This window comes from Poecilia reticulata, chromosome 16, assembly GCF_904066995.2.
Source record: "Poecilia reticulata chromosome 16, P_reticulata-male-v2, whole genome shotgun sequence".
NCBI lineage: Eukaryota > Metazoa > Chordata > Actinopteri > Cyprinodontiformes > Poeciliidae > Poecilia > Poecilia reticulata.
Window position 1 is genome coordinate 14,562,057 of NC_088845.1, and position 23,873 is coordinate 14,585,929.

The 23,873-nt window shown below is 42.4% G+C and overlaps 1 protein-coding gene across 4 annotated transcripts; it reads right to left on the minus strand.

Annotated features, from left to right (window-relative positions):
- Positions 1 to 29: 29 nt before the first annotated feature.
- Positions 30 to 22,243, minus strand: LOC103478064 (myocardin). 4 transcript variants are annotated; one of them, XM_008431546.3, is made up of 17 exons: positions 21,719 to 22,243; positions 20,589 to 20,726; positions 18,577 to 18,726; positions 13,228 to 13,281; positions 11,687 to 11,742; positions 11,154 to 11,220; positions 10,278 to 10,403; positions 9,975 to 10,165; positions 8,731 to 8,871; positions 8,032 to 8,197; positions 7,774 to 7,945; positions 6,973 to 7,117; positions 6,305 to 6,892; positions 6,126 to 6,221; positions 5,262 to 5,384; positions 5,130 to 5,184; positions 30 to 5,047 (listed from the first exon to the last, which is right to left on the minus strand). In XM_008431546.3, exons 3-17 carry the CDS (start codon positions 18,629 to 18,631, stop codon positions 4,632 to 4,634), a joined length of 2,451 nt encoding a protein of 816 aa, XP_008429768.1. In that variant the 5' UTR covers positions 18,632 to 18,726; positions 20,589 to 20,726; positions 21,719 to 22,243; the 3' UTR covers positions 30 to 4,631. The 4 variants fall into 4 exon arrangements, 3 of the variants coding, with proteins under 3 accessions (XP_008429768.1, XP_008429767.1, XP_008429766.2); XM_008431545.2 differs by lacking the exons at positions 20,589 to 20,726; positions 21,719 to 22,243 and adding an exon at positions 19,633 to 19,947; XM_008431544.2 differs by lacking the exons at positions 20,589 to 20,726; positions 21,719 to 22,243 and adding an exon at positions 18,875 to 19,549.
- Between the last annotated feature and the right edge of the window lie 1,630 nt (positions 22,244 to 23,873).

Genomic DNA, 23,873 nt, shown 5'->3' on the forward strand with positions numbered 1-23,873 from the left:
GAAATACAAAAAAAGAGCAGAAACGGGAAGAAAATCTATTAAGACTTTAATTTTTCCCTTTTCTTTTAAATACATTTTGCACAGAAATTGTGTTTTTCCATTAATAAGTTACATCATAAATAAAAGCGAACATACAGTATTTTGTCTTTTCACAATAAGTCAATTGTAGCAGCAACTGGCAAACCGGATCACATTTATCTAAAACACTCCAACGTACCCAGTCAAAAATTTCCGTCGTTTTAAAATAGAAATATTCAACCGGTTACACTTTCACTGAGGTTTTACAGCAAACTCTGCCCTAGTTTTTTTTTTTTTTTTTGGAAATGAAATAAGAAACAATAAAAACTGGAGCATCAGCCCTTAAAGCAGTGGAAGTCACAGGAGGTAGCATCTTACTCTCCCGCCTATCAATTTTCCTGTTTTTTTTTTCTTGCAGCAGGCAACATTTATTGATCGCTATGATTATCATAGCCATCCATCCACATTTAACTGCATTTTTTCCCCGTGTCTCCATAGTGAAAGCTGCACTAGAGCTACTTCATCATAAAGCTGTAGCTCCGTGCTGAAGGTTTGCCGATGTACAGATAATCTTATTTTGATTCACTGTCCGTTATTTATCATGAGAAACAAAAAGGCAGAAACTCTGCATGGGAGCATCATGGTCTGAACATTCGCGGGAAGGTGGATTTTAAGAAGTCTGCTTTCCAGAGATCGCAATGCAGATGACATTTTCCTTTAAGGAGAAGGAGCCCAGCAGAATATAAAGTGATCCCACGGAGAGGGTGGCCAAATGATTAAAAGGATTCAGTCCAAACCTTCCTACATAACAGATGGGACACGCAGCCAATTAAAATCAAAGCATAACTGAGCTAGGTTATGTTCTGTGGATGAGATCCTTTATCTGGATTACATTAGTGAGGCACAGAAAGGTTAATGCTTCCTGACCTTCGTCAGACTTTGGTTCATTTATATAGTTTTGTTCAGCAACGTTGGAAAAAAAAAAATCTACATCGGTACCTGAATGTTTATACGCAAACAAATGACAAGTGAAACTCCTCAGTCAGTAGACTGCATGGATTATGAAATCAGCAGGAAAACAGGCTGGAACACAAAACGTTTGATTCGTTCATTAATCTATTTTTAGCTTCAGATCTCCCTCAATTCTGGCCTAAAGTTAACAAATTTCAGGTTTGTTAACAAATTTCAGTTAACAAACCTGAAATTTTCCTCAGGTTTTGGTCCATATTAATGTGAAGTTGCTACAGATTTTTTAGTTGCACATTCATGATGTGAATCTCCCATTTCACCACATCCAACAGGTGCTCTGCTTATTAGAGATCTGATGACTGTGGAGGCCACTGGAGTGCAATAAAATCATTCAAGAAACGACAGGAAGATTTGAGATTGGTGACATGGAGCCATCAGAAAACAACCACATTGTCATTGTAAAGAAGTTGACACTGTCAGCAACGGTTCTGAGGCAGCCTGTGTTTTTTTTTTTATTATGCTTTGTTGATAGAAAGGGGTCCAAAATGTGCCAGATATCCCTCACAGTATTACATCACTACCGACTGAATCGGGGATAAGAGGAAAAACGGATCCATGCTTTACATCAAATTCTGTCTCAAACATCTGAATTTCACAGCTGTGATAATTTCCCAATCTGTTGCTGTCCAAACGTGGTAAGTCTGTGTGAATTGCACCCTCAGTCCGCTGTTCTCAGCTGACAGGAGAGGCACTGGATGTGAACTCTGGCTGCTGTCGTCTGCAGTCTCTGCATTCAGAGATAGTATTCTGCACACATTGGTTGTAAGAAGTGATAATTTTTCCAATTTTCCTCTAACATCAACAATGTATTTTGTGCCCGCAAGATCTTTGGATTGATTTCTACAAATCCAAAAGATGAAAATCCCAGTAGCTTCTGAAATACTCCAAAATGTCAGCCTTGCACAAACAACCATAAAAGTCACTTAGAACCTTTCTTTCCCAGCCTGATGTTTGGTTGTAACTTCATGCCAACGAAACGACAAACAAAGTTTCTGTCATGTGATTGGCTGGCCGCTGATGGTGTTGGCAAACAATCCAAATTGTACACCTAATGATGCATTTTGTGTTTTGCGTCTTATGACATACAGCAGTCATTTCATTAACGCATGATAACATCCATCCATCCATCCATCCATCCATTTTCTTGACACCCTTGTCCCTTTGTGGGGTCGGGAGGGTTGCTGGTGCCTATCTCCAGCTAACGTTCCGGGCGAGAGGCGGGGTTCACCCTGGACAGGTCGCCAGTCTGTCGCAGGGCAGCATGATAACAGTTGTAAGGAATTAATTTTCACTAAGTGAACAGGTGTCACCCTGGTGTTTGGTGACAACTTGTGCTAAAATTGGATTAAACTGCCATGGGGTGAGCACTCAACAGGAGGCAGAGGCCACTGAAGGTTAATCAGGGAACAAAATGACCACCTGTTTTTGCTACACGATGAAGAAACTCTTACTCAGCTGATTGGTGCATTTGTATAAAAACATTTTTTTTTCCCGGTGGTGGTTGCCTGATTGCTCTCCTGTGGAGTCATGACTTCAGGAAGGTAATGTGTTTTTTGTTGTTGTTTTTTTTCCCCTTCTGATTGGAGTTTGTGCTGTAAAAACACCAGTGACCATAAAGGAAGTGAGGACACCGAGGTTTTCTGCATCCTGCTTCATTTCAAGGACCCTTTAACGGTAAGTAAGCAATTAATTTTGCATTACTTGTAAGTAAACACGGAGAGTTTGTACATTTATGCAAACATAAGCAGACTTATGTGCAGAGTACCACATTAAGAAGAGCAGTAAAAGCATACATACCTTACAGGGATATACAAGTACATTCGCAAGGCAAGCGCACACTTCTTGTTCGGGGAGTCTGCCAGGTTTTTCCCTCCGCATGCCGACTGTGCGTCTGGCATCAAGGTTAAGGTCTGGAGACACACGCAAGCTGTGTGCTCTGTCTGGCTTTCACATACTCTGAATGGGCTTTATGAATGGCTGTGACTCAAAGACTGAGTGAACACCGGGGTGCCGCTGCACTCAACCCAATCCGACAACAGGTTCTGGAGGAAAGTCAAAAACCCACTTGTCTCCCAGCACAGCCAGCAACCGTGTTCAACTTAATACCCCGACAGGTTTTCTTTTGCTGCTTGAGCCAAAGTGCTTTTTAACACCCCTCTGCTGCGTCTCAGTGTTCACGGGGCGCATGACTACATCTCTGTGTTTGTTCTCATTGTCCTGTCGGAGCGGCGTCTGACTAGGCGGCTGCAGTAAAGTCGGCTCTCGACATTGCGTGGAGCCGGTGACTCAGTTCTGCAGGTTAGTCGTGGAACGTACGACGAACACACTTTGTGCAATTCATTACAGTAAGAAAACTATCCACAGTTTATCATACAAAGGAAACGCAAACACGAAGCGCCTCGCAAAAAGTATTTCACATCCCTTGAGATTTTGAGACATCATGTTGAGAAAACATTTTTTGTAAAAAATAATCTCAAACATGTGACGCAAAAATGTATTCAGTCCTATATACTCGCAAAAAATAAAATAAAATCCAGTGTAATCATTTGCATTCAGAATTCACATTATAGGCGAACAGAGTTCACCTTTGTGCATTTTAATCTCAGCTTAGATACAAACTGCTCTTTCGAGACCTTAGAGGTTAGTTAAAGGATATTAGTGAACGACCAGCTTCATGAGAAGCGGATGGCATGACAACTTAAAGACGCGGTGAGCCACTCGGGTCCAAACTGTTTCCCCTTCGAAGCCAAACCTGGGAAATTTAAACCTCTGGTGCATCACAGAACTAATTAAAAACCAAAATGCAAAATTATTTTGTTGTAATTTTTTGTTGTTGTCGTTTTACCTGCTCAACAATAAACGACATTTTTATAAAATCTGTATATCTGCATAAGATCCGGTACATAAAAAGGTTGTTTTTATGTCTTACTAAAAGAAAAACAGAGCATTTCCAAATGTTTTGGGTCATCAAATCTTGACTTGTGGTCAGGGCTCAAACAAAATCATTTCAAGGGCCACATGTAGCCCCCGGGTCACAGCTTGGACACCCCGGATGTAAACTATCAGGCTGGACGAGGGGAGCATAGTTTTCAGATTTCAGAGAAGGTTGACCTTTTGACAACTCTAAAAATACCGCCCCAGCGCCCGTGTAATGGTTTAGATGAAACATGTTCATATGTTAGAAAGGCCTGGTTAAGACCTAAACCTAAACTCAATTTCAAATCTACATGGTGTTGAAAGTTAAAGCTCACAAATAACATTATTTCAGTCTTAAGGAGCTTAAGAATAGACAAAATGAGACATACCTCCAGATGCCCTGCAGCTGTTTTGCACTGAAAATTGGTCCTCTCACTAAGAAGGGCTGAATCCAAATACCTGCCACACTTTTTAGATTTTTAAAGTAAGGTGTTTTGAAAACTCCCTCCATGTTATGATCATGCACCACTTTGTGTTGCTCCATCAAAATGCCGATAAATTACAATTGAGACTTTTGGTTGAAACGTCAAAATATGTCAAAACGTTCGCGGGATATGAATACTTTTTCGCGGCGCCGTTTTTGCACACCAGCTTTGACATCTTCATCTTCACCATTGCTCTATCAAAAGATCAAGCACACGATTCACATTCAGATCCGAATCCAGACTAAAATCAGACTCGACAAACGGAGGTTTTGGCGGGGTGAGAGGGTGGAGGCCTGACGTGAGGGTTTCGAGCCAGTCGGCAGCGTCAAACTGTGCAGGAGCCCGCCGTTTCCGAGACCTTCTTGTCAAAGGCGAAGGGGAGGTGCAGATTGGGAGAGGCGGAGGCGCAGGGACGACCTGGCTTGGATTTATTACAGCAGGAGACGGAGGGAGCTCCAGCAAGAGAGAGGAACAAAGAGGGGACGGCAGGAAGTTGTCATCTTGCTGCTGAAAAGGCTGGAGCTGCTCGGCTTGAGGGGCAGGGGAGCGGTCAGGAAGTGAGTGTGCAGCAGATTTATGATCAGAGGCCTCAAGAGAGCCTGGAAGCAGGGTACAGTCAAAAGGATTAGACAGATAGGACGACATTAAACATGTATTTCCAGTTCCCTATTCGAGACTCACCATCACAAATAAGTGGCTCATCTAGAATATCATCAATAGACTGTGGAGGGTCCATCTGTTGCAGAGAGAAAGAAAAGATTCAGTCCTGAGCTCAAAGATCTTTTAGTGACTTCCTTTTTTCCTCAGACCAACCTGGGCTTTCTGAATGGCCTCCTGCAGCTCTTCCTCTAAGCTGCGAACGCCAGGTGAGGTCTGAGCTGGACTCGCTGTAATCTGCAGTGGCAGCTCAAAGTCATGGCCAATCACATCACACGGCTAGCGGCAAAATCACATGATTGGACAAGACAGTTTAAATCAGTTGACAGGTGAGGATGAGTGCTCATTCACATGAGGAAATTGATAAATGTTTTAAGGCACAGTGATTCAGAGTGCAGCTTGGGGTAATTGCTTTAAATGTTAACAGCACTTTGCCAAAGTATTCAACAAACTTCAATGTATTTTACTGGGGGATAATGTGACAAGTCAAATCTTTGAGAACTACTATTCTGCACCTATTAGCTCGCACCAGCCTAGAGTTTGACACAGTGCAGCGTTAAAGCTAACCACAACAGCTGAAAGTGTAATAAATGATGCAGTTTTGGTTCCCAATGGAACCGCCTACCAAAGCGTCAGGTATGTGGCATGAGGCATAGTACCAACTGGGAGTCTTGAGGATTTTTTTCTAGGATCCTACCAGATTTGTGGAGTGTCTGACTATATTTGTCCTGTTGAAAAATTCTTCCACCTGACCTGTCAATCTCAGCAGCTCCTCCAGAGTTACCATGAGCCTCTTGGCTAATTTACTGCTCAATATTCTCCTCATACTGGAACCTATTTCCAGATTTTGTCAAAATTCAAACACCATGTATTACTTTTCTTCCACTTCACATTTGTAGACCAACAATTGCTGTTGGTCTATAAAGTCCCAATAAAATACTGACGGTTTGTGGTTGTAAAGTGCTAAAATGGGAATATTTTGTAAAAATACTCTATGTCTGCATGACCTGAGCATATTACCTGAGCAAACACCTCTGTTTGCGCATTTAGCTCTGCCTTCCTTTTTAGGCATCCAGGATCCTGTTGCAGGAACGGATGAAGGGATCCCTCCCCACACTGGTTGGGGAGAAGTCACATTTATGCAGCACTGCCACTAATATATCACAAGCTTCCCAAATCTTCTGTGGCAAAACACTCACCTCAGTACCCACTTGCAGGTAGAAGTCAGTATGCCGGCTCCTCTTCCTCTCCCGCTTCTCCAGCTTCACGCTCAGCTCTAGATGCTCCTGCTGCTGCTGTTCTCTGTCGGTTCTCCAGGGAGTCCCACACTGTAGGGGCGAGGAGGACGACATGGGCAAACTGGGACTCGGACTTCCTGACGCAGTGCTGGCGGGATCCAAGAACACAGTGCTGCTGAGTCCACACTGTTCACCTGCCAAACTGACTGACGCAGCATCTGCGAACACTTTTGGGACGGCGTTCAGAGTCCCGTTTGGGTCTCTGTTGGGACCGTCACTGAGAATCCCATTAGGAATCCCCCTGTCTTGGATGTACAGCTGTTGGTTCGGGCTGCTGCCGGGCGAGCTCAGCCTGAAGCCGGGGCTGGAGCCAGGGCTCTGACAGGGCGGCAGCGGGGCACAGGGAATGCTGGTGCCCAGCTCGCTAAGAGGAGCCGGGGCGGGGCAGGCGTGCTGAAGCTGGAAGGGACGAAGGCGTTGCAACAAGGCCGGCTTGGTTCCAGAGACAGGGAGGCCACGTTTACGCAGCTGCTGCCTCAACTCCGACACCTGGGGGAATGGTCAGCGAGCGTCACCAGCTTCTTCTAGTCATTACAAATGATTAGTGGGAGAATATGTGTATATTTTACCGTTAGATCAACAAGATTTGCAGGAAGAGGCTCTGGTTTGGAAGTAGGATTTACGTCCGTCTGAGTTTGGTTTGTTGTGGCAGGAACAGGTTGGAGGCTGAGCGGTGAGGCTCCACAAGACTTCACCAGATCAATGTGATCTCCACTGGAGGAGTGACAGAACGATCGACTCAGGAAAAATGTCTGGATCAATAATTCAGATACCTACACTGCTAGATGTTGGTCAATTCACCTGATCTATGACGATTCATACCTTTTTCATTTTGGTAGTTTTATGCAGGGTTTGTTTGGAGTCTTTGCTTTCAACTTTTCAGATCTGAACAAGTGCGGAAAAATGTTGCATTTTCCAAAATGTTTTTTTCTGTTATCCCAAATTTTTTTGGTTTAAATTTGCATTTCAAAAGAATGAAGTGTTTTTAGAAATATTTATATTCAGTTTAAATCTATCATCCTTGATTTTTCAACTTCCTTTTTTTTTGCTTTAATGATACTTAATGAGAGAACCCACGATATAAACGCAAAAAACTACAAAAAAAGCATTTTTTCTGCTTTCTTGCTACCTTGTCCATGTTTGAACTTGTTCAAAAAGAATAACAGCATCAAAATGTACAAACTCTGCTGCAAAAAATTTGTCTTTTGTATAGAAACTAAGCTAACTGTTGCACATTCGCTGATTTAACTTCCGTGAAATACAATATTAATGAAGCTGGACTGAAAGCAAAATGCAGGTACCAAAAAAAGTTTTTTTGATTAGGTGCAATGGTGAATTGACCAGACAGCTCATCAGTATTGTTTGCATACCTCGGTACAACTGCAACCTGCTGCGGCGGCTGTAGTCGCTGCTGCTGCTGCTGCTGCTGTTGACTCTGCAGGATTTGAAGCTGGAGGAAGACCTGCTGTTGTTTCAGCAGATGGGAGTAGGCAGGGTCTAGCGGCTGCGCAGGGGCAGGGCTGCTCTGCTTAGCTCCTCCCGCTGGAAAACATGGGAGTGAAACATGTTAGCAAAACGAAGGAATATTTCTGCAATAAATGGAGAGAAGCAGAGCTCAAGTTTAGCACCTCCAGTCCCAGACGCTCCCTTCTGGTCTGGAGGAATGTACTGATGATACTTGAGTTTCTTCATCTTGGGTTTGATGTCCCGCGGTTTCCGTGGGCGGGTAAGGGGATTGAAGTTTAGGGAAGGGGGCAAAGACGAGGGGCAGATCGGGCTGGGAGGCCGAGCTGTCTGTAAACACACACATTGCCAACATTTCCCTAAACAGTAACCATGTTACATACGACCAAGCGAAAACTTTCCACCTGCAGAGTTTCATTGGAAATGTCAGCTCGCCGTAAAATATTTGACATGTTTGGCCCTTGCTAAGGTTACATTCTTTGTGTGTAAATGCCTCACAAATGTCCTGATGACACGGTGTGCCGCCTCTGACCTACACCACCGCGGTTTATGTGTGAATATGTTAACCTACATGGGAAGCGCTGACTCCCCCCTGAAGTACACATTGACAGTAATGACTGCAGGGCAGCTTAGAACAGAAAAAACACCACAGGATCGGCCGCCCTGTTAGCTTAAAGACCGCCACAGAACTCCACCAGAAAATATGCATGAACAAATTAGATTACTTATAGATATATTTATTTGTGTTTTGCTATAACTGCATCTTCCAGATTAATAAAAAAATAAATAAAATAAATACAAAAACGTTGATAGAACCAACAAAAGCCAAACTGAAATGATCTTGTCCAGAGACTGGATGATACCTTGGGCAGCAGGGGTGTCGTCTGAGAGGTCAGGAACGTCCCATTCGGTCTTCCAGTTGGTGCCAAGGAGTTAGATTCACCCAGCGTCACGCTCAGAGGTTGTCTGACGCCCGCGGTTGCTGGAAGCAATGTCAGGCCGGACTGAAAGCGTAAAAGAAACAAAGGGCATTTCAGAAAATGACATTTTTTCTGTTTGTAAAGCAAGAAGAAAACAAAATGCAACCTTTACCCATTTTTGAAATTAATCACCTTTATTGCATTTCAAACGTTATATGTTTTTTGGTAATGTGTTTATGATATACTATCAAAATGTACAGTGTGGGACACACTCAGAGTATAACTCGTCTGAGAGCAGACTTGAAGGATACAAATAATTAGTCTTAACTAAGATTGTTAAGAATTATACATTTCCAGGTGAGCGGGGCTTCAATGATTTATGCTGGATTATCATAACCGACAGTCTGAGTTTATACAGAAATGTTGTTAAAGCTATTGATATGTTTGTTTAGGTTTCAGAAATACAGAAGCACAGCTGGGATAACTGGGGCAGTTAAACCACTGAGAATGTAGATTTAAGGGCTTTGAGGGTTAAATGTTAGTTGTTTTTTTTAATCATATGTTAAATCAAACCATCTTGGGAAGAAAGTTCAAAGATCTATGCACATGCTATGATCACCCCCTTGTGGTTAAAGTAAATAAATCTTTACCTGGCACCTTTCGAGATAAAAATCTCAAAATACATGAACAGAGAAAAAAACACAACAAAATAAAAGTTATTTTAAATTGATAAATGAATATTCGGTATTAGCTGAATTAATCAAAATATAGGTTGGGCTGCAGTCAGTTGGAGCCACTTCAAGCATTAAGCTTGCAAAGACGGCTACTATTTTAGAGTTGAGAGTGTTTGCATGGGGTAGCATCGGGTTGAGTGATGATCATACTGCGCAACTGACGCGACATTTGTGTAGCACTTGCATACATTTTATTGCAGCGAGTCTTATTTATATGTGGCATCTCAAAGCTACAATGCGCCTGCAACAAGATTTTCATCCCAGGACTGTGTCAGTCTGGAATAACTTGTGATATAATTACAAATGTTCAGTATCAGATGCAGAGAAAGACAGAGCTGAAGTATTTAAAGTTTCATGCAGCCACACGGTAAAAAAAACAATGCAGATATGCAGGTTTCTGACAGGGTTGTTCACCAGACAGTAGTGTTAATGGATTTCTGCTGTCTTCAATACCTGTGCATGACTGGGACTGTTATTAAGGGTCAGACCCACAGCTGAGCAGTCACTTAGTGGTTGGTCAACTGGGAGGCCCGGCAGGGAGGAAATGGATGCCGCTTGGAGAACAGCATGCTGCTCCGTGTTCAAAGACGAAATGGAGGAAGAGATGTCCTCTTCGAAGACATCAGCGGGGAACGAGGCAGGACCTGAGGAAACCACCGGTCAGGGGATGCAACATCAAAACAGCAAGCAAACAGGATTCTGGGAAGAATTTTTTTCCAAACGTGTCGGTATGTGTGTTGCCGAGTATTTATTTACCATTCTCCAGGGGCAACGTGTGCTCAAGCTGTTGCTGTGCGGCTGCTGGAGGTTGCTGGATCCTCTCAGTGAGGGTCTGCGAAGGGCGAGCCTTCCTCTGCCTCAGGGCCCCACATACAGTCCTCTCTACGGGTGGAAGACAGAAGGAGGAATGTTGCAGATTAAAAGGAGAGAACAGGACAGATGGGAGATCAGTGCAGACGGAGAGAGAGAGAGAGAGAGAAGATCGGAGAAAGGGAAGCAACAGGACTAGAGAACATATGTGATGTGAGTGTGCAGAACAGCTTCGCCACAGACAGTGAGTCCCAGTCCAAACCAGCAGAGGCATCAAGAAATAGTAAACACTTTTTCCCACAGGGAAATATGTCGCCTTGGATGTGTGCACACACAGTCACTCTCACCGTTTTTTCTTTTTTTTATGTCAGAAAAAAGAGCTTTTAAAGAAATTACATCTTTTGGAAATGCCTGATACTATAATAATAGCTCTTTTAAATCAAAGGCAGGGTTAGGGGGTATGGAAATGAAGAAGATGAGAGTTTAGAAAAGGAAGAGATTAGAGGGAGAAGAAATGATGACTCCGATTGTCAGATTGGCGCGTTTATCATGTGCTGTCAGTCACTGATGTGTCGGCTTCTTTTAAAGCAGCGTTACACTATGCAGCAAGGTCACATCTTAGTTTCACAGATAGTGAAGCACGCGCACACACACACACACGTACACGCACACCCACACACACCTCCTCAGCTACTGTACAGCAGATGTAACGCAGACAGAGACGGAGTGCCAAGAGGGCAAATCTGTTATTGTGCACAAAGCTGAAGGCGGAGAGAGTAAAGCAAGAAGCAGACAGCAGCTTCACCGTCGGCTTGGCATCACCTTGTGCAGTTTCAGTGCTCAGACCACCAGGGGGCAACTTCTGAGTGGCGCTGTCCTCAGTTTGACGCTGCATCAGAAAACATCAGGCCAGTTTATTCAAATGAGTCCAGCTTTATTACACTGCTTTCTACATTTGTGATATGACTGGCATGACACAGAGCTGCAAAGATTTTCAATTTGCTCCAAATGTGTTTTTATCAAACAAACCTGTTGTCTCTTCTCTAAATAAATGGACCTTCAGTAGTTGCCCTAAATATATAAATATCCTCTAAGCATATTTATAAAAAGCAGTCTTTTTTTGGGGGGGTTGTAGTCAGATGGCCGCAAAAGCCAAATGCATCAATTATGAAAGATCAAGAGATGTTTCAAATTATTGCATTGATTTGCTAAAGTTACAGTTTTGCAAAATTTGAAGAAAGTTATTTTTTGGGTGCTACGCTAAAGTGTTTATTATATTCTCCCACATGCAGTCAACTTCAGAGGTTTGTATGGCTTAAAATACATGACTTGTTATATTATGTTGTACGACTTACATGAGCTTCACTCCGTTTCTTCTCTGTTTTCTGATGAGTGGAGGCAGATTTCAACCCTGCAGACAAAACATATGAATAACAGAATGTAAAGAAAAATATTCTTAATTATAATTTTATAAAAACAAAAGCAATGGAAATAAAATCCACTGAAAACCTTCAGATTTTCCACTCATTCCTGCAAGTTACAGCATGAAGAACCGTAGAAGTGAAGCTTGTCTGATCAGCAGACTATTGTTATTTTTTTCTATTTCAACATTTCTAAATACATTCAGATGTTGACTCCTCTATGTCTTTCTAATAGAGACAACTGGCAATGTGTTAGGAGCATTCTGTATTTACACTTGACTTTAATAAATCTGTACGTATGAACCAACAAAAGAGAGGATTACTTCTTAGACTTGAGCAATTTCTTTCAAATCTGGTTGCCGACAGTTTTGCCAACTTTTAAGTTGATTTCAATCCGTCAGGCATCAACAAAACCATTCAGTCCTCAGGATTATATTTTGACTTACACCATCCTGAAATATATTCATATTCTGCTGCAGAAGTGCAATCTTACACTCAAAACAGTTTATAAAGTGGAGGGAAAACTACCACATACTAATTGGTCAACAAATGACCACAAGAAAATACCTAAACTTCTCAGTTACAGCAATAATTTCAAAGTTTAAATGAACTGGAGTTGTTTCAAGCAAGACTAGGTGAGGTTCACCTCCCAACCACAGAATAAGCAGGAAAGTGTAAAAAGTAACAATGTCTAAAGTTCACATATAGAGAACTGCAGCTCAGAGTGGACACTTGGAGCTCACTGAGCCGTACAACACAGATCAGTGCAGTTTAATTTCTTCATATTGATTTAAAAAAGTGCTAGTTTCACTGGGAGATTATTTCACTCACAACAAGGCATTTTTGTCACGATATAATCTGAACTTTTTCAACATTAAGGAGTTACTGACATAAAGAAGCTCCTTTATTTTGCTGAAAAGTTACTTGAAAGATAATTTTGTCATTTTTCAAGTGTACTAAGATATTTGCACTTGAAACCAGACATAACTTGGTAAGATGTGTATTTGCAGTGCGAAAATGAGATAAAATCTCCATAACATCCAGTGGACACTATCTATAATTTGAGAGTCACGGCAGAAAAAAGAAACGATTCTACTCTACCATCGAGGTGTAAATGGGTGGAGGGTTAGGGTTGGGTGCTGTGGGCATGTTTCTCTTTCACAGGCCCAGAGAGCCTCGTTAGTGCGTCTACATTTCTCAATTTGGGATTCTACTGCTGCAGAGAAAGATGAACAGTAAAATAAATGCTATAACAATAGTTCCTCTGCCATTATTGCCATTTATTGCATCACCCTGGTGGATTAAAACATCATGTTTTTAAAGGTTTTGCCATTTCCACAAAAGGTTAATATGAAAAAGTAAATGAGATATGCATCGTCTTTGATTTAAAAGCGGTGGCTCTGCCGCAGTTAACAACACATGCAGCTTGCTGCCAGAGCAGAGCACTCAATCAAAGGTTAATAACACAAGCTAACCTGGGTCTGCATTGATTTCGCTCAGCCTTCGGTTCTGAATCCTCAGCTGCAGGACTGAAACAAAAAAAAAAAAAAGAAAAAAGATGATGAGCTGTGCTGAGAGAAAGACAGATCTGGTAACAGAAATTCAGCCAAAGAAAAGCAGAGAGTAATCAATCCAGGGCACTTTACGAACAGCTCAATAATGCATGCTTGTGAATCATTTAGCCTGTAGATGGAGTATATATTCTTTAATGCTTATCACATAAAACACACAGGTGAAGCACAGGGTGCAGCTGGGCCTCTGGTACACTTTGGTGTGTACTGAGACCTGAGAAAGCAGGTGGGGAGGGGGTTGAGGTTTCTATTTATCCCTCTGTAAATCTATTTCTGTTGGTCCCATCCCCCCTTCAGCTGTCCCGCTCTCTTCACGAGTCTCTCATACATCCTGTCCTGCTCACGTCATGCTCGTTTGTGCTGCTGGCCGCAGTCTTCCTGATTTCCTGTCTCGCAGTACGAAAGCGTAGGAATCTGGAATTAAATTGTTGTTTGAAACAAGTTTGTTGGCTCAATTTCAATTATTCATTTGTCGTTTGCACTGCAGATGCCATGCAAACCTTTGACTTCGCTTCTAATCCTCTCAAAACTAAATATTGGTAAAGGTCAGGATCAAATAGGGGAATTGTGCTTCTTCAAAGTTCTCAAAAACTAAATTTGCCTCCCAGTAAAACTCGAAAATGAGCATTTGTGATGAAGGCCTTACTAATAAAAAAAGATCACAGCCCAAACAGACTACAATATTCCCAAACGCCCAGTCACGACGCCTCCTTCGGAGACGTTTACTGGAAGCAGCTCATGTATGTACAGACGAGATTTGGAGCAGAGCAGCTGCCTAAAGAATCCTGTTTTCCAGCAGCTGTTTGAACACCTAGGGGACTGTCATTTTCTCGCCTTTCTATTTTGCAGCCATTCACGACAGCTGCCTGGGAATTCAGCAGCCGCTACAAGTTGTAGGAAATGTAGCATTAAAATATGCAGTGATGGAAAGGTTGTTTGTGGCAGAGTGGCTGTTGAATCCTAAAAGGATGTCACGCAAAAGCGCCGTTTTTAGGTGTTATTGTTAGTAAAAGCAAGTGGCGCGTAGTTTTTTTTATTATTATTTACAGTATCAGGTTCAGTGTTAGTGTAGAGTTGTGTTCACTGGCCCAGTTTAGAAATCCAAAATGACTTTTTTCCAAGCCCTCCAGCCTATTTTTTTATGATTATCATCTTAATGCAAATGACAATGACTAAATTTGTGCATAGCAGCCAAATTCAACCAAGGCTTTTATTTTTTATTGATGACATCAGTGTAAAACATTTTTTAACACTCTTATCTTCCATGTTTTGTGTTGGTTTTACACCACCTGAATCCCGTGGGTGCACATTATGGCAGTGGTTCTCAAACTTTTATGACAAGAATCACTGCAGTAAACACTAAAATTTTAAAGTAACGCTATAATGAAAGACATTTTAAAGCAGTTCAACAAAAGTCATTTTGTTGTAGTCTGCCTTAAAAAAAAAGAAAGAAAGAAAAGCAAACTTATCCAAAGACACTGCAAACCCATGTGTAAACTATAAGTTGTGCCTTTGAAAATGGCCAATACTTGATTTAAACCAAAGGTCTGAAACACTAAGATGTTCTGCATCTTTTGGAGGCATTTTCACTGTAACACTATCTTAATTATCTCCTCGGTAAAGACCTGTTCAGTAATCAATCATTTGATTCAGATATGTTTGAGCAGCGATGCAACAGAGTGGTGTTTTTAAGCACCACCTGGTATCATCTGTGTTCTCTTTGTTTTTGCTTTAGTTATTTTGTTTCTGACTCTCAACCTTCAGCCAGTCACAGCAGATAGCAGATTCTGGGTCCGGGTTAGCTGGAAGTATCTTCCTGTTGAAAAGGGGTAATTCTTTGTCTCATTCTTCCTGGAGATCCTCATCCTCAGGTTTGCTTTAAGGTCAGTGACTTGATGCAGTCAGCTACGCTTCCTTAGATGGACAGCTTTAGCAACTGGCAAAAAAAATGATCCACTGAATCTGACAGGATTCTGATTGTAATTCTGTCTAAATGATTTGAATGGATCAGAATGAATACGATTCAATCTGGACCTAATTTAATTTTATAGAATACAGTCTCCACTTTTGTTGATTTGTTTCTCAATAAACAAAAATATTCAGCTGTATCAGTAGTTTGCAGGATCCAAGTTGCAACTTACAACAGAAAATGCGCTGATGCACTGAAAATCTGCGCCTACAACTCAGATTGAGCCACAGCAGAGACCAAGTCTGTCACGTTGTAGATGCTCTAATCTGTTGACACGGGAATTGAATAAACCGCCTCTCACCGCAAGGTTACACACACGCTACACACACACCACGGCGGCCGAGTAAAGTCGGCCTAAGGGAGAGACCTGTCACTTGAAAATCCTGATTTGAAATCTTCCTCCAATGTGAAGATGACAAGTGTTTGATCTGTTCCTCCCTGTCCAACCAATTCTGCTGCACAAGTGCACAGAAGAAGCCAACAACAAATTCAGCGGTGCAGCGAAATGCTGTCGCTACGGTTTCAGCGCTCAGTTCTGAAAAGAACCACATTTTATCCTGTTAACGCCAAGATTTCAAGTCGTTTTATACATCACTGGTCACAAACGCATAACATGGACTGGATACTGAACAAGCCCCACAAGTCACTCAACTCTTTTTAATCAAATCGATTTGATAATGTTTAATTTTTTGCTTGTTTTGTTTCATATCTTTGTGTAAATACTGTGATATTCTGATATTTCAACACAAAATGAAACCTTGAGAAGGCATTAGTCAATGGCCCATTTCATAGAGAAACTTCTAGTATCTAGAGAGAGAAAAAAAGACCATACAGTTGTATTGAAATCTGTGCAGTTTGGTTCATAATTCATCCACTCTGAATCTGATTTTTTTCCAAAAATGTAAATTAGTTTTACACCTAAAATATATCCATATCGTCAAATTTTATGCAGATTTCTACATGACTTGGCCAATGTTTTGAAGACATCTTCATTCACTCAAAGTTTACTGTTTTTCATTTTAGTTATTGTTCACTTTAGTAACTAAAAATGCAAAATTCCATCATTGTTTTTGGCTTATTTGGTAATTATTTAATGCAGTTGCCACTTATGAGGGCATCTCTCCACCAGCTATTGACATCTGGAAACTGACTTTTCCCCCTCAATTTTTGCAAAATAGCTAAAGTATTATGATTGATTTTTAACTGGATTCATGTCTGGACTTTAACTGAGCCATTCTAGTAGGTGAATTTGCTCCGAATCTTCAGCTCTGGCTGCAGGTTTTGTCCTGCTGGAAGGTCCAGTCCAGTTTCAGATCATTTGCAACCTGCAACAGGTTTCATTTCATGACTGTCTTATTTAGATTTGTGAATTTTCCCATCAGCTCTGACCAGCTTCCTGGTATCTCCTGAAAAGAAGCATCAAAACAGCATGGTGCTGCCACCACCGTGTTTCATTGCAAGCATAAAGTTTCAGGGTAATGGGTGGAGTTAGTTTTCCACCACACACAGCTTTACAAGGTTGAAAATAACCTTCAAGCAGCCACTTTCTTCCACTTGTTTTTAAGCTTCAAACCAAACTTCGTATGACTTTCTATCACCAGTCGTTTACTCTTTTTTGGCTGCTTCTCTGACAGATGTTCTCCTTGTCCGACTTTGCAGTTTAGATGGACAACCATGTCTTGATAAGTTTTCATTTGTGCCATAATAAGACTTGTTTTGTTTGGTGGTTTGAACTGAGCTCTGCAATTTTCTAACTTTGAGAAACTGCTTTATAATTTAATTCTGGGTTAAATGTCTACACAGATAATTGGTTAAACAGGATTTTATTACATGGCACCAGAGTGTAAAATGCTAAATACTAGAGGTGTGCCGATCGATCGGTCACCAATCATAATCGGTCGATTTCTGTGCAAAAGTGTATGATCGGTGATCGCCGATCACGGTCTCTTGCTGCCGATCACACAAATCGATCACCTGCATCTCATTTCTCAGCCTGCCTGTGCAGCTGGTCTCCTCTTTCCTTCATACTGCGCAAACGCGCAGCAACAAATCCTAAGCGATGTGAAACCATATAACGCACTGAGTGAATGTGGAAGTTTGCGTGTTGCGGCGGAAAATTGAAGCACGTGGGGTGAAGCACATCAAAATGCATCAACACGACGAATCTAATATGGCATAAGAGCAATGGCATACTTGACGGAGTTTGGCTACATCGAGGCTCACTGCATTAAAAAAGACATATGGAGGATCAGATGGCAGGTAAAGCAGCACACAGCTACAAACACTCACCCGGATTAGCATGACGGTCAGAAAGCTAAACAAATAACCCGCAAAATTATTTAAGTCTTCGAGCTGCGATGTAAGACGCTGGTTCTGCTCTCGCTGTTGAACCGCTGCTACGCGCTACAGGTAGTAATATTTGACAGACGGAGCGCCGCTTCTGCTCCACCTGGTAGTGACTCTCACACCGAACCTCTGCTTAAAGCTGCAGCATCTAACCTAAAAAAATACATTTTACATACGTATTCAAACTTTCGCTGTCCTAACATGAGACAAATAATCTCTGAAAAAATAATCGATCTCCTCCCTGCTCTGCATAATTACTCCGCTCAGTCAGAAACAGCCAATCAGAACTAGCAGTAATCAGCTAGCCGCCATGCTTTTCATTCAGTAACTCTGGATTGTTTATTGTAATGGAACCTGTATTTGCCTTTGAATGTTAAGTTTTATACTTGAATTTTTTTGGCAATGTTGAGAGGTTTTATTTTGGCTCTTTGCATTATTTAGCCTCTTCAGAGCCTTCATATGTAATCAGTCTGTTAAAGATAGTATTACCGATAGCAGTACAATTTGCGGAATGCCTGTTTTGTTTAGTTTTCTTCTTGGAAAAAGTTGTTAAAAACAAGTTTCTGTCTAAATTAAAGTGAATTCATGGTTCCTTTTTCCACATAATGTAACCGGTAGTGTTTATGATTAAAAAAAAAGATAATTATGTGATTGGTATCGGTGATCGGCACCTCTCTACTAAATACAGATGCACACAACTCTTTTTGTTTATAAAACATATGGAAAACCTTCCCCTTCTACTTCACTATTATGTTCTGCCTTGTTTTTGTCTCATTGAAGTTCTTAAATTGCTGTGTTCAGTTCTTGTTAACATACAATGACAGACATTCGCATATTTCTGACCGAAGTGAAAACTATATCTGAAATGTAAAGCGTCTGTTGTTGCAAAGCAGTTCTACCGGTTTAACCAGCATGTTTAACGTCCGGTTGGTTCTCACCTGACCGGAACTTGTTCCTGATGAGAAGCGACCTCTCGGAGGCCAGGAGAGTCATGGCGGAGCGGAGCAAAGGAAGTGGAGCCAGGAGAAAGAGGAAGTTCCTTGCGTCGCCCAACCAGGTGGAATGGGCTCCTGTCCTTCTGTCTCTCGCTGATTAGGAAACATCAGAGCCAAGGAGGGATGGGAGGTGGAGAGACAGATGCTTATTAATCTACTGATAGAGATAATATATTGATAGAGACACACACACACAGGCACAGCAGCAATAGACTGAGCAGGAAATGGAGACATCTCAGACCTGCAAGCTGACTGAACTCTATGGCGAGCAGCTCTGGAAGCAGCAGGCCTCCCTGCAGACAGCCTGTCATAATCACACTGAGTGTCACAGAGGCCCACCCACAGCCGGAGACACAGCTAACGACACACAGAATTAAACAGACAAGAGGCAGAGCGAGGAGCCAGGAAGAGAAAGAGGAAGAAGTAGAGGGGAGCCAAACTCGGATGAGTGACGGAGACAGAAAGCCCCGCGGATCCTGAGACATCAGGGCCCCAAGGAGCCTGATTGTGACGGACAAACATGAAGTCACAACACCTACAGCGCGCCGCCACATAGCTACACAGTGACAGCAGCTTGTGAGCTGAAGGAAGAAGGGCTGACTCAAACAGAGAAAGCTGGAAATCTGCATAAGCCGCATCAGCGCGCGCGCACACACAACCTATTAACAATATTGATCCGAAATAGCCGGCAGCAGAACACCCAGAGGAAGTCCGTCTGAGTGTACAAACACACACACATGCTGAGGAACGGCTGAGGCGATGCATGCTAATTCAGCTCCTCCTAGTCCCCGCTTCCATGAACACACGCCGACTTTGCTTATTTACGACACAAAAGGGTCCAAAACGAGGCCACTCGCTCGTTACCGCCATCAAGCAACAAGGAGCTGATTGAGATTTCGTGTCTGGCAGAGGCGAGGCTTCACTGCAGGGCACCGAGGGACAAGAAGGAGCTGCGAACGCTAAGAGAATAAAAGCAAGAGAATGAAAGAGAATACTTACAAGAAAAGGGAGAATTGAGTCTCTCGGGGGAAATTGGAGTGGATTTAAGATTAAATTGAGAGAGGTGCGAGACGGAGGGTAGAGAGAGAACTTCGTAGTGCGGTTAATGACACTCTCTGTCTTTCATGTTCTTTTCATGTCTTTTTCCCCTCCTGTTTCCACACTTCTTGGCTCTTTGTCCTGAAGGTGCAGAAGCAAGGAGGAGAAGGCTCTGCGGTTTCTCCGTCCCCTCACTCTCAAAACTTCTCTCCCTCTGCCCCGTCCGCCCCTGAAGCATCCCAGATCCTCGGTGCCAACTGTGAGGGACTGTCAAGCCTCACCCCCCCACCCCCACTTTATGACCTCGTCTCCCATCCTCGCCCTCCTCCCTCAAAGCCAGTCACCCTCCCCTGACACCTGCTGGCTGCTTGACAGAGGCTCAGACGGGCGAGCTGCTCTCATGTTTGTACTTGACTCTGACAGGAGCAGAACCACAGATAAAAATTAGTGCAGTTCTTTAAAGCGAGGAGCTGAACTGGCACATAATGTGATGGTTAGAAAAGTGAAACCAGGATAAGAAGACAGTTTATTACACAGCAACAGGAGAAGCCCTGGAGTGTTTTGGACTCGCATCAAATTATGTGCTGCAGCAGGACTGCAGGCTCATATGCTCCTGTCGAGATACCTTTGGGTCACCCGGTAAAGTGATTTAGTAGTGTGTGTACATGCGAGTGTGTGTATGTGTGTGTGGCACCGTGGAAAGTCACAGGTCAGTAAGTCTGCACTCTTTACAGCGTCTATATGCACCGGCCGTCAAGCGAAATCACCTGAGTTTCACCTCAGTGTTCAAGTTCACCTGGGGGGACGAAGCGGGGAGGGTCTGCCTGCATGTGCCGGCTCACGCTTTTACATGTGTAACTATAGGCTGTCAGAGGGAGGGGGGAGAAGAGGGGTAAGTGAGTCTGTAGCTGGAGCACCTGTTCCTCCAGTTTGACAGACAAGCCGGTGTGTGTGCTGGTTCAGCAGGTCATGGAGAAGAGGGAGGGGAGGCGGAGAGAGAGGACGGCGAGGAGGAGAGGGTGAAACAACAAGCCGGTTGGTCAGGAGAGAAGGTCCTGAAAGAGAGGAAAAAAAGAGGTTAGATCAATTTTATCTGAGGTGGAGAGCCTCTAAATGCTCATGTTCAATAAATGGCATCACATTTTGCTACGTTACCACTACAAACGTCAGTTTATTAGGATTCTATCTAATGGAGTGACACAAAATAGCACAATTGTGAAGTTTGTTTAAAAAAAATAAAACCTAAAGAATGCAGTTTGCATTAATATTTAAGCCTTTTCCTCAAAACGCCTGAATTAAATCCAGTTTATTTTAGTGCAACTTATTCTCAATTTAAGTCCAGGTGCTCTGTGAACAACTCAGATCAAGACAAAAAGCAGACAAGGTAAGGAAAAAGTTGTGTATAGGTTAAAGACCAAATCTAGTGCATTTGGAAGAATCACAAGAAGAAATGTCATTGCTGAAAGAATGCAATTTGTTAAAAGCAAAGATGGAAGAAGTTCCTCTGGTCATCCATCCATCATCTGTGGCTCGGTAAGACACAAATGTCTTTTGTACTCTCCACAATCGCTAGGGACCAGCATGTGTTTTTAAAAATATATACAATAAGGGTTTTTTGGGGGGTTGCGGGGGGGGGGGGGGGGGGGGGGGTAATTGTACAGAATTTTCACAACATAAAGATCCTAAAAGTGCCACTAATATATTTTTTGGATCTTGTCAATGTGTTGGAAACTGAGGTTTTTTTACATCACAAAAAACATATAGAAGAAAATATATCCACACACTTTTTTTCTATTTTTCCCCACTTTATTTTAAAACATAAAAATAACAAAATGGTAGTTCTTTAGAAATTGCAATAACTTTTGCAATTGCAATTTACACGAAGGCCCATAAGTATTTGTGGGTTCACACACGTTTGTTAGCATGCTAACAAATTAGCATGCATACTTTTGAGCTGTGGATGAAAACCAGCGTACCAGTAAGCAAACTTCGTAAAGAGAATCCAGGACCTTCTTGTTTAATCTTGACAAAATACAAAAATACTTACAATACAAATGCGAAGCCGATAGAGATGCTCCTGCGCGTGAATGTAGCCTATCACAGTTTTTGTTGTTGTTAGCCAAACAATTTTGGCTAACAATTTTGTTAGCCAAAATGTACATTTTAAAAAACGTAAATTTCTTGTAGTAATTTGAGAAAACATTTGGAAATAGTTAGAGGGGGTGTTAATACTTTTGCGAGCCAATCTATTCTCCAGCGAAGGTTGCAGTGAAACAACTAATGGACCACAAACTGGAAGGGAGCCTCACTTTAATAAATCGCTAAAGATAAAACCACTCTTCCAGGTACCGTCCACCCACTCTGTCTGTGTTAGTCTGAAAACCTTCTCCTCTCATGCTCAGAGAGTGCATTTGTCAAACACTCTCACGAACAAAACACATTAATAAAACCGGCTGCAAAGACTGAGAGAGACACAATATTGTTAGAAAGGTGATGTAATCGGTTTTCCTCTCCGGTCCCCCACCCCAGCTATGCCCTCTCCTCTGCAGCCGGGACTCCCTTTCTGATTAGCACCTGTTACCCTCCTTCTTTCTCCTCCTTCCCTCCCCCCAATACACACACACGCTGCAGGGTGTTAAATCCTGCACTGTGTCTGACGAAGAGGCAGGCTTGCACGGAGTTAACCTTCTCCCTCTAAAGTATCAGGTTTCTCTTGGTCCTTTAAATGATGCGGAAAAGCAAAAAAAAAAAAAAAGGGGGCGGGGACTTCTGGTTGATTGAAGAGTGTGAGATAAGCAGAATCAGGTGGTTTCATATTTATGTCGCTCTCCGTTGATTCTGCAGAACGCAGGTCGTGTTCTTCAGTGGCTGCACAGCTGTAAGTATCCCTCCACCATTTGACAGATAACGAGCCAAACACGCAGCTCATCGTAAGTGTAAGCGCGCCACCACATGGTTCAGCTGCGCAATAGCAGGCGTTCAAGTCAGCAAAGAAACATTCATGGTTAGTTTAGCCTCCATTGTTATACTCTCAGTGGCTATAAGGAGACTTTCTGATGCAACATTACAGGAAAGTAGGAATTTATGAACGGCCAACATTTATATTGGCGAACAGAGAGCTAAAGCAGGCCGCTGTAACACTTGATTACATCTGCCTGCTCATTTATCACCGGCTCTATTCTCAATCCCCCCCCTCCCTTCTCTACCTTTATTACTTCAATCACTTGGCAATGTGCCTCCTGCCACTCAGCAGGCCCGCTGCCCTGTTTCACTTCACGCAACCCAAACATGCACCTCACACGCGCGCTCCCATTTCAAACACGCTCTCTGTCCGTCATCCATCTGTCTGTCAGTCACTGCACTTTGAAGCTCGGTGCAATCTGGACCTGCACACACACGGAGGGCCATGTTCTGCACAATGCACCAGCTGGACTGCTGATGCCACACACCCAGCCTGCTGAATATTCACCATCATCATCATCGCTGTGCTGAGAGCACCTTGTAGGGTCATTGTTGCAGCAGCTCCAGCGGTGTCAATTACAGGGGACAAAATCTGTTTTGTGTCAACTTGTTCCATTTCTTCCTGACAGAACCGTGCTGATTTAATGGCTGAGCTCTCAGAGAACTCTCTGCGGTGCGAATGCAGCACTTTCCTTTTGTATCGACTCTTGTCACTGCTTTTGTTTTAGGTGTAGGACTCAATGAAAGAAGTTAAATTAATTTGCAATAAATAAAAAAAAAAAGTGGGTAAAGCATTACATGAGCAACAATGAGGCAAGGGGAGAGCAGAAATAAACAACCAGTGGAGTTATAAATACTGACTGAAGTAATGTCAGATAAATGGCTTCAGTGCTAATGAGCCAGAAAGAGGAAATGCACCGTTCATAACAAACATTCAACCCCAAACCTCAATGCATTTGGGATTTTATGTAATAGACCAACACAAAGTAGTGTGTGATTGTGACATGAAAGGATTTTTTTTTTTTATGAAAAATTCTGAGAAATGCACGATAAATATGTATTCGTCCCCATAATTTACTGTGCAGAACTGTAAATACAGGTTCAAGCTTCTTTTGGGATACCTGTGCTTTGCACATTTAGAAACTGATTTTTAGCTCAAGCCCAGTCACATTTGTAAAAACATATGTAATCAGACTTTTCACTCCTCATATTCCCCGCTATATCTTGGTCTAGACTTTGAT

Coding starts and splice junctions, on each gene's coding strand:
- LOC103478064 (XM_008431544.2), bottom strand. CDS start 19,271: ATGCGGCTTATGCAGATTTCCAGCTTTCTCTGTTTGAGTCAGCCCTTC. Junction 11,221..11,686: donor AGAAACGGAGTGAAGCTCAT/GTAAGTCGTACA, acceptor TTTCTGATGCAG/CGTCAAACTGAGGACAGCGC. Junction 8,198..8,730: donor CGACACCCCTGCTGCCCAAG/GTATCATCCAGT, acceptor GTGTGTTTACAG/ACAGCTCGGCCTCCCAGCCC.